This window comes from Protopterus annectens, chromosome 2.part0, assembly GCF_019279795.1.
Source record: "Protopterus annectens isolate FY-2018-M chromosome 2.part0, PAN1.0, whole genome shotgun sequence".
NCBI lineage: Eukaryota > Metazoa > Chordata > Ceratodontiformes > Protopteridae > Protopterus > Protopterus annectens.
In genome coordinates, this window is record NC_056728.1 from 1,274,705,025 (window position 1) to 1,274,715,947 (window position 10,923).

General features: G+C 42.2%; 1 protein-coding gene across 1 annotated transcript in view; it reads left to right on the forward strand.

Annotated features, from left to right (window-relative positions):
* The window catches only part of HERC3 (HECT and RLD domain containing E3 ubiquitin protein ligase 3), a 1,624,372-nt gene that overhangs the window by 265,415 nt on the left and 1,348,034 nt on the right, over positions 1-10,923 (forward strand). The window contains exon 8 of the mRNA XM_044060395.1: positions 10,092-10,255. Coding sequence (XP_043916330.1) covers positions 10,092-10,255 — 164 coding nt within the window. The remainder of the gene's footprint in view (positions 1-10,091; positions 10,256-10,923) is intronic.

Below are 10,923 nucleotides of genomic sequence, written 5' to 3' on the forward strand. Positions count from 1 at the left end.
CAGCATGGGAGGACATCATGACAGACCATGATGCTTGCCAGAAATGGCCTTCATCTGTCTCCCCTGAGATTCAGGCTTCTAGTATAGGCTCTTGCCTCCCCCATGGTGCCCTTTTTAGGAAAAGTCAGGACAAAATTGCCAACGTGAAAAATTCTAAACGAAATGTAAAGGTCATGCTACTAAATGCTAGGAGTCTTAACATGAAACTGCACTCATTGGAAGCATTCCTCACCTTGGAAGATGCTGATGTGTGTGCAGTCACTGAAACCTGGTTCAAAGCTGCGGAGAGCACCCCAGCCTTACCAGGTTACTTGTTCTACCATACAGACGCCAAAGGAGGTGAAGTTTCAATATTTATCAAAGACATGCACACCTCCAGGCTGGTCAGACAGTATGACGAACAGGAGACATTCCTGGCAAAACCTATTCAAATCCTAGCTAGTTACAGACCCCCAACCATAACTCAGGAGGCCCACTCCACCTATCTGGACTGACTTGAATCCTTCAAGATTCAACCCTCTACCTTCATCCAGGGTAATTTTTAACTACCCAGCCATAGAGTGGAAGACCTATTGTAGCTCAAACATGAACGCCCAGGGATTCCTCGACTTTGTCAATGCCAGTGCATTGGATCAGCTGGTCGACACTCCCACAAGAGGTGAAAATATCATTGACCTGGTACTAACCAATATGAGTAGCCACTGTAGCACCCCTACAGTGTCATCCTCCTTGATAAGCTCCAACCATAAAGCAACCACTTTTGAAGTTACCATCTCCCCTGACCAACCCCCCCCCCCCCTCGGCAGAGTCGAACAAAAACATTTTTCCAAAGCTGACTACAACCTTCAAAGAGCAGGTATAAGCAACTTCACAACCACCATCCCTTCAGTTGAATCGAGCACTAATGTCCAAGACTACACAAAAGAAAACTATATGAGCACCTATATAGCTGTATGGATTCAGCAATACCTGACTGGACCAAATCATCTTCCTCAAGGGAGAGTAAACCTGTCTGGTGGACAGCACCAGTAAACCAACTTTATAATAAAAGGAAAAAATTGCTGTCCAGGACCAAGAAGGAGCAGGTGCAAATTGAAGCAATCTCTCCTTTGTCTGAACAAGCAAATAAAGTCCCTGGTGAAATCCTGTCAGGCTAACTTCAAGTCCAGATGGGTCCCATCACTAAGGACAGTCACCAGGCCTTCTTCGCATACATCTGCAATCTGAAAGGCAACCCCCAATTCTGCTCTGAATTGGTGGTCAAGAATACCACATACACAAGTGCCATAGCTATAGCCAACCTGCTGGCAGACAAGTTCAGTGAAAATTTCACCCCCCCCCCGTTCCCCATCAATAAACCAGGACATTCCCAGCACCTTTCCTCTCCCCTCATCACCAGGGAGCAGGTTATTAATGCCCTCTCAGAAACAAAAAAAATTGCAGTCCCCATGGGACCAGACAACATCATTGGCTGTGTCCTACATGAACTCAGGCAAGAGCTCTCAGCACCACTAGGCACCCTATTCAACCAAAGCCTGTGCAGCAGCTTCGTCCCAGCAGAATGGAGGAAAGCCACTGTCTCCCCTCTGCACAAAGATGGAGCATCCATCAACCTTGTCAATTATAGGCCCATCAGCTTAACTAGCCTGATCTGCGAGGCCGTGTAACACATTATCATGTACCTTATAAACAAGGACATTGGCAACCTCCAAATGCTTGATCCCATACAGTTTGGTTTTGTCAAAGGGAGATCATGCCTGTTAAACTCCGACACCTTTTTTGCAACAGTCACCAAAGCCATGGATGAGAGCAAGACCGTGCACACCGCCTACCTTGACCTTGCCAAAGCCTTCGACACTATTCCCCAGTGGGGCATAATAGATAAACTCTCCCAGCTAGGCATCAACCTATATGTTACCAGATGGGTAGCTAAACTTGCTCACTGATAGAACCCTCTCAGTCAAAATAGGTGAAGCTACCTCTAGTAGTAGACCTGTAACAAGCAGCGTACCCCAAGGATGGCCTTGGGGTCTCTACTACTTGGGATATACTTTTGAGGTGCAAGCCAAAACCAGTGGTCTATGACTGACCAAGTTTGCAGATGACTGCAAGTTGGGCACTATCATCAATTTCCCTAGTGATGTGAACATCCTCCAAGAGGGCCTTAACCAAACTAATGACTGGTGCCAGAAGCATGGCCTCAAACTGAATGCCAAGGAATGCATCATTATCCCCTTTGGGGAACATGGTGTCCCACAAATTATCACATTAATAACAACATACTAAGCATGCAATCAGTCCTGAGGGACTTGGGCACCCAGGTTGATAGCAACCTGACTTTTGACCACCATGTTGCCTCTGTTGTACAGAAGGCTTTCTACATGGCCCACCTCATAAGTAAGGATATTTCATCCAGGAATAAGGTCATAACATCCTTGTATTCCTCCCTTATCAGACCCATTATCAAGTACAGTCCTCCCTATGGCACATGCAGCATTTGGAGAGACCACGGAGGTTCCTGACCAGGAAAATACAGGGTCTCAAACACCTATCCTGTACAAATATGCTAAAAGCCCTGTCCCTCTACTCAGTCTCGTACAGACTGCTCAAAAGTGACCTGTGTCTGACATACAAGGCCATCTCAGAATTGGCCTTGATGGAGTTGCTGCATATCCGTACGTCAAACTCCACTCACGCAACCCGCACACAAGGTCTCAACTTGGTCTGCGACATTAATAGGACTTGGCAGGATAGATTAGTGTCCCAAAGAGTTCTCCATCTGTGAAATAGACTTCCTCTCCATGTCAAGCAGAGAACCTCACTAGCCCTCATTTAGAGGTACCTGGACAACTGAATAGGAAACAGAAAATATACCCCTGATATCTCACCTATGTCCCTGCTGGACAGGGAAAACAGGTGCTGACTTTGTGGGATAATGGGTAAAATTCTTGGCTAAGCTTATAAGGGCCTCTGGGCCAATAGCCTTGTATCGTCCTATGAACCTATGGTGATTACACCTCCTGAATGAACTGCTTAATAAAAGTTTGACTTGCCTCTCCAGCAGGATACAGAGATCATCCATGATGTTTTGCAGTGATTTGTAAGCAAATAATGTGCAGCTGTACAAATATAATCATATAATTTACTGCACTTCGTATACCAGGTTAGTGGTTGCCTTGCAAACAAGACATATGCTACTAATGTAATACAGGGGATCCTGTAATTCCCCTCCTAGAGATAGCTTGTACTGCTTTGAATCTGCCCAAATGTTTTTCCTGTTGAGATAACCTTGTCAGAAGAAGACAGTTTGCTTGTGCAAGGTACTTGCCGTAACAATAAATCTTCTGGCAGTGGTCTCTATAACAGTAAAGCTTCTCTTCCCCTCTTTAAGGGACATCTTTTTCAAGATTTGTCATTGCTAAGACTTTGTACATATAAACATCTTTCTCTAAGAAACTATATTTACTAGTTTCCATTTATTTTACATAATTTATGCACAACATGTTTGTTAGCAAAGTCTGGCTCATCTGTTGAGACTGAGTTTATATAGCATTTTTTAGCTCACAACATAATGAGTGGTAGATGTATGCTCTACATACTGAGCGCTGGTTTAAAAGGTTGACATACTGTTGTATATTGAGTCTCAAATAATTAAGCAGAATCCGCAGCAATGCAGGATGCACCTAAGGAATTCTCGCATACCTATGTCACTACCTTCCTAGGTGTGAAACCTGCTTTGATCGTAGCAGGGTATGAGCCCTAATAAGGAAAAATCATGCTGGATAAATAGTGCACAGAAGGTGCGTACACCCCAAATTATGATTTACTACTGTCCTCTAAAAACCATTGGTACTGTCTATAGTTGTCACCTTAACCACATTTGTACTTGTCGCCACATGAAGTGAACGTCGTAAACGTTAGAGAAAAAAAATATTTATTTTCTTTGAGTTGCTAATTAGAGAGAAATTTGTTTTGTGAGAACTTCAGTGCTGCTGTGTACATTTACTCAAAAGTCGTTCTTCTAAATCTGTTTGAGGGGACCCTCATCTGAAAGTTTCAGTTCCCCTCTATCATAATTCCTATAGCTACCACAGATGCTTGAAGAGTCTGACATTCATTAAAGCATTACTTAGCTGTATAATCAAGAAGGCTAAAAGACCAAAGAGTAATGCAAGTTTGATAAAGGGACTTTTCATAAATGTATGACAAACTTTAGCTTGTCTGTGTACATACCATATGCAGTTTCAAATTACCATAAATAGTTTGAAGTCTGAAATTTTAAGGCTGCCCCTCCTATATGGGGCTGTTTGTGTAGTCCAAGGTACATGCTTGCCAGACTAAGTGGCCAAGGACAAGGTTCTGGCCCTTCCATACCTCACTCTGAAAATCCCTTCATTCAGTATACAGGCAAGCATTGCCTTTTCTGGTCTGTTGAAAACTCCAGTTGTCAAATCCCATATCATTCGTTCAAAAAGTCTGCATGTCTGATACTAAACAGTTTTGAATACTACCAGCCCTCTTCATTGTATGTCAAAGAAATTGCTCAATTTCTTTCCAGGTCTGTGCAGTTAAGTCACCAGCATAAGCTTACTTCATAGGCAGTTCCCTCTGGGCAGCACTGTTCAGCCTGTATCAGTCATATCAGAATTCAGTAAAACCAGAAGTTTTGGCAGAGGTAGTCCATTTTATGTCATACTGTCTAAATAACAATCTCTGCCAGAAACAGTAGCTGAAGTCATTCATCAAGAATTGTTTAGAGTGGTGTATTCTGTAATAAGTACATAACAGCTTTGTTATGCCATGTTTCTAAAGTTTATGCGATTATTTTCTGAAGTCGTGATCATGTTTGTGCGAGCAGCCATTTCATATTAGAATATGATGTCTTAACTTTAAGAAAAATTTCTTAATATTAAAATTCTTGGACACTGGATGGTTTGCAACCATTTGTTTTTTTATTAGCAAGTGAAAATTTAACGTGGACCCCAGCTTATGAGCAGGCTTTCCAGAAACTCCAGAAGACATTGAATGGAATTCATACCAGTTACTCCTGATTACAGCCAGGTGTTTATAGTGCAGGTACCCTGTTCAAACCATGGATTAGGGACTGTACTCTGATCTCCTCAAAAGAAGACCATCCAATAGTGTACCTCTGTCATAGACTTCAGCCATGGCTTCATCTTTTGCAGCTGTGGATAAGGAATATGTGGGAATTAATAAGGTCTGTGCAAAAGCTTCAGTCTTACCTAGGTCATAGCATATTCATGGTAGATTACAGATCTTAACCCTTTGAAGTACTTGCGCAAAGGCAGTGGCTAAATAGTAAGCTTGCAAGAAGGAGATTAGGATTGCAGTCCTACATCATGACAGTTTAGCACTGGGCTAAGTCAGCACTGCAGCTACTGAATGGTTTATGAAGGCAAGGCTAGGTAGCCATCACTTAATGCACTTGCCATCCCCAAGCTGTGTTTTTGTGGTGTCATGACAACTCACCTGAGGGTGTACTAAGGGGGATTTATGGAGAGAGGTAGTATTAAACTGACATATTTTTCTCTGTAAAAACCTTGGCTGTAAATCTTGCAACATTTAAAATGTGTACCAAGTAAAAAAGTAAGCTGCTTTGAGTGTGTGAACTGTAACTATTAGAAAATGAAACTAAATTTCCTTCTTGAATGTGCACAACAGTTTGCAGGGTTTTCAGTCTAAAAATGTATTATCTTAATTGGTACAAGCTTGTTTGACTTAACCTCCTCAGCCCTGAAAACTCCTGCAAATATGGACTGCTTTGGACTTTTAAGCGGAGAGAGAAAGTAGCTTGTCAGATGAGTTACTTCCCTTGCTTCTAATGCACAGTGGGCTACATTCCTGAAACACAGCTAAAGCTGAATTGGTTTGTATTTGGACGTGTGTGGTAGGTAGAAATTCTGAATATCTGTTCATAGTGATGGGGCTTGGTAAGTTACTAGATAGTTGTATGTCATCTGTTTTAGCTTGTATTCTCTTTGTGCAAGTTTAAAGCTGCTTGTCTGTTTGATTTTAGAAATAGCATTGCCTTTTTTAAGTATTTTTTTTTCCAGTTTCAAATGCTTGTGACTGGTGGCTTATTATATTAAGGGTATGTGTATTTGAACCAGTAGCAGTTTGGCTTCTTCCTTTTGAAGAGTTACTGCTCAAGCTGTTTCTGCCATACAGATGTTTGCTTAGCTAGTTTGGTGTAGCTGGTGGCAGCATTACCAAAAGAACAGGGAAATGGGTGCTGGTACTGTAGTGATGCCATTAAGAGAAAATGTATTTGTAAAACTAATCTTGTCTAGTTTCAGTTACAGTTGGTAAGCTTGCTTTGAAAGAGACTGGATTAAAACTGAGGTGGGTGAAGTGTAAATCTTATCTAGCTGTGGCAGAGGTTGGCGATTACACTGTTAAGGCCAGTGACCCTCTCTATATTTGCCAGCAGTACCGATTTAAAGCCAGTACAATCATATAAATTGGTGACCATGGTGGTGATCATGTAACCATACTCCTGTCCATCAGAGCTGTATTGATAGAAACCTTTGGTATTATTTTGGATTTCTTTTTACATGTTTTTATGCTGCTCAGTCAATCCTGCCAGTTGCAGAAAGAGGCTTGATTTAATACACTATAGTACGGCTTTCATTTTGGTTTCCTGTGCATCATCATTTAGTTTATTGGTTAATGGAACCCTCCAATAAATAAAATAATTGTCTGTGTAAATTATTTGTTTACATATTTTGGATCTCTCCCCATTAACTCTGCAATGCCCAAGAGATGGATGGCATATGATCATAGGAAGTTACTAGGCTAATGGTCCTAGGGCCTTTACAAACCTAGCCAAGTTCTACCCTTATTTCAATGAACAGCAACAATTGCCCCTGTCAAGAGGAACACAGGTGGAACCCCCAGGGTGGATTTATGGTTACCCAAGGTTCGCCAAGGCTTTCGACACCATCCCCCATTCTGGAATTATAGCTAAACTAGGTATAAATCCCTACATCACAAGATGGGTTGCCAACTGGCTCACTGACAGAACCCACACTAAAAGTTGCAGACTCCAAATCTGACCTCAAAGCAGTGACAAATGGAGTACCACAGGGTTCCATCCTGGGACCTCTCCTGTTTGATATATAATTCTCTGAAGTACAGGCTAACACAGAAGGCCTCTGGCTAATGAAGTTTGCATTTGATTGCCATAGTCAGGTCCCCAAATGATGTGGACATCCTACAGAAGGGGCCTCGCTGAGACAGATGCCTGGAGTCAGAGCCATGGCCTCAAGCTCAATGTCAAAAAGTGCAGTGTCATCCCCTTTGGTAAAAACTCTGTACCCATGAACTACCACATAGGCAGCAGTCTACTTAACACCGAATGTGTGATGAGACCTTGGGACACAGGTAGACAGTAGTCTCTCCTTTGATAGTCACATCGCCACAGTAGTCAGGAAGTCCTTCTACATGGCACACCTCATCATAAAAGGGCTCTCATGCAGGAAAAAAGGTCATTGTTCCCTTCTACTCGACACTCAGACCCATTATAGAGTACACCGCCCCTTTTGGAATCTACCTCACAAGACTTCTGCAGCAGCTAGAAAAGCCACAGAAGTACCTCACCAAGAGGATTACTGGCCTCAAGCAAATGCCCTACACTGACCATTTCAAAAAATCCAGCTTTACTCTGTAGCATATTCTATACTCTGAGGTGATCTCTGCCTAACATATAAAGCTATGTCAAACCCAGAGCTGTTGGGACAGGCTACACCTAAAGAAATCCCAATCCCACTGAGCTACACGCTCTAGGGACCTAAACCTTATCACCACAATAAACAGGACATGCTGGAGGGATAGATTCTTGTCCCAGAGACTTCCCATACTCTGGATCAAGCTACCCATCTATGTCAAGCAAAGTTCTTCATTAGCACTCTTCAAGAAAAAACTTGATGAGTGGATGGGAAATGGGAAATACACCCCGGGGATCACTTCTGTGTGTCTGCTCGACAGTGGCACAGGAAAATAACTTTCTTGGGTGGTGTAAGCCAGGGAACCTTATTGGCTAGGCTTACGTAAGCCGTTGGGCCGATAGCCTAGTACCTACATATGAACCATCCAATCATCCAGATTGCATTTGAAGAGGGCCAATGAGGTGCTCTGTTTGACATGAAGTGGGAGCCCATTCCAAAGGTGTAGTACCTCTAATGTTACATACCAGGCTAAGGTCTTTAGAGCACGTAACCTGTGTACCATTTGACTTGTGGATATGCAGCATTTTCAATAAATCAGGGTCAAATATTACCTTATATGCAAGGCATAGATTGCCTCTGAGTAGTCTGTATGAAATAGAATAAAGTGACAGTGATTTCAGATCATCTACATAGGATAGATGCTGAAGAGCTTGAATTTTCCTTGTGAGGAACTGGAAAGTTACATACCAAAAGGGGTGGTGTTCTCCATTATTGGCCTGATGAGGGAGGAGCACAAAGGGATTATATAACTTCTTTTTTCTGGATGTAATGCCCGCCCTTGTGAGTAATATAGAATGTCCTTATCACCACTGTGGAGAAATGGTGATTAAAAGTAAGGTTGCTGTCAACCTGTGCCCCCAGGTATCTCACCACTAATTGCATACTTAGGGTGGTGTTATTTATGTGGTAGTTAGAAGGAACATTGCACTTACAGAAAGGGGTGATGCATTTTTTTGCATTGAGATTAAGGCCATGACTTGGGTGTCAATCATTTAAGACTCTCGTTTTGGAGGTTGATATCATTTGGAGATTCTCTGACCATTCCCAGTTTGCAGTCATCAGCAAAGTTTGTCAGCCACAAACCTTTAGTTTTAGCTTGTACTTCGGAGAAATAAATTCCAAACAGTAGAGGTCCTAGAACTGATCCCTGTGGAACACCACTGGTTGTAGATGGATTCCACTATTTTGACTATATGGGTTCTATCAGTGAGCAACCCATCTAATGATGTATGGGTTGATGCCTAGTTGGGTGAGTTTGTCAACGATGCCCGAGTGGGGGATAGTGTCAAAAGCCTTGGCTAAGTCAAGTCTAGGTAGGCTGCATGCAAAGATTTCCCCTTGTCCAGGGCCTTGGTGACTGTCTCAAAGAAGTCCTCTAGGTTTAACAGTCATGATCTCCCTTTGACAAATCCAAACTGAGTAGGGGTCAGGTGTTTGGAGATTACCTACATCTTTGCTGGTAAAATCCATGATGATTCATTCCATGGCCTTGCAGATAAGGCTAGTCAAGCTAATAGGTGTATAGTTCCTGGGGTCAGTGGAAGGGGATAATGGTGGCCATTTTCCATTCAGCTGGGATGAAGCCAGAGTTTAGAATATGATTGAAAAGAGTACCCAGTGGTGTTCCTAATTCTTGTTTAAACCCATGTAAGATGCAACCTGGGATGTTATCAGGTCCTGTAGATACTGTATTTTTGGCCTTAGAGAGGGTGTTTATGACCTGCTCTTTAGAGATATAAGGCAAGAGGACAGGAGGTAGGGATGTCCTGGGGTATATGTGATGGGAACAGGAGGGTGAAGTTTTCACAGAACCTGTCTGCTAATAACCTAGCCATGTCCACAGGCTCATTGTATGTGATGTCATTAACTACTATTTCAACACAAGTCTGGGTCTTTCCTTTTAGGTTACAGATGTAACTAAAGAATGTTTTCTGGTTGTCCTTAATTGAGGAAGCTAATATGGATTCATAGTTTGCTTTGGATGACTTCACAAGAAGGCTTATGTGTTTAAGCTGAGGAGGGAATGTTTCCAGTTTGGGGTTCACTCCCTTTTACACAGCAATGTCTTCCTCTTATTGTAAAGCATGAATGTAGGTTTTAGAGTTTTCCTGACCAGTTTTGCCTTTAGTGCCTTATAGACTGGTGAGATGCTAAGTACAGCTTTTAGTAAATTTATTTTGGAAGTTCTATCTGCTGAATTAACAAGACGGTTTTAAAGTTTGTCTCCTGTAGAATTTTTATTCTTAGCACAGCTAATCATCAGTAATATAATGATTATTTTTCAACAGCATTATTGGATTTATTTATTAAGTTATATGAAATTCTAAATTTTCTTTTATTTAGGCAGCATACACTAGCCTTTGTGCCATCTACTGGAGCTATTTATGCATTTGGATGTGACAAACTTGGACAGCTGGGCATCGGTAGAAGATCTTTATTTGCTGCTGCTCCATATCCAGTTAAGGGACTCTGGACAGCTTATAGCAGGCAACCGCCAAGTAGTATTGGTAAGTCAAATGGGCTGTGTTGGTTAAATTGCTGGTATTATGCTAGTTTCAGAAAACTAAGAAGGTTATGCTGATGTATGTAAATCATTGATACATACATTAAAGTATCTAGGTTTTGTTCTTACTTGAAACTGATGTGGGAAATTTGGCCAGCATCCTTTTTCCCAAAAGGACAAAAACATAGCCAGATTTTTATTTAAGAAATGTTGGTAAATCTTTTTATGGCTCCAGGTCACCTGACTCCACAATCAAGGGGTTGTGTCCTTTGGATGTTCTTCATCTCACATTGCTGCAGTCCTTACACTTGGGTAGTCCGCTGTCCTCGGTCGGCCCGAATATCGAAGTATTAGGCTGACGTCGGTCAAGGCGCTTTAGACTGACATCAGAACGTCAGGGTACAAATGCGCATGACCGACGTCATATCCTCAGTCTTTTTTGCCGCATGGTCCGATGCAGAAGCAGCGTTGCAAGTGCCGTTCGGCGTTCTGAAATTTTTCGGTCGAGTTTCAGACCGAGTCAAAGTTGGCTAAGTACCCGTTAGGGAATATTTTAGTTTTTCTTGCCTCAGTGGTTTTACGGATGTCTGAAAAGTGAATAACTGTATTTCTTGTGGGAAACAGATACGCATAGAGATTATCATAATTTGGATTTGTTTTTGGAAACGGGGC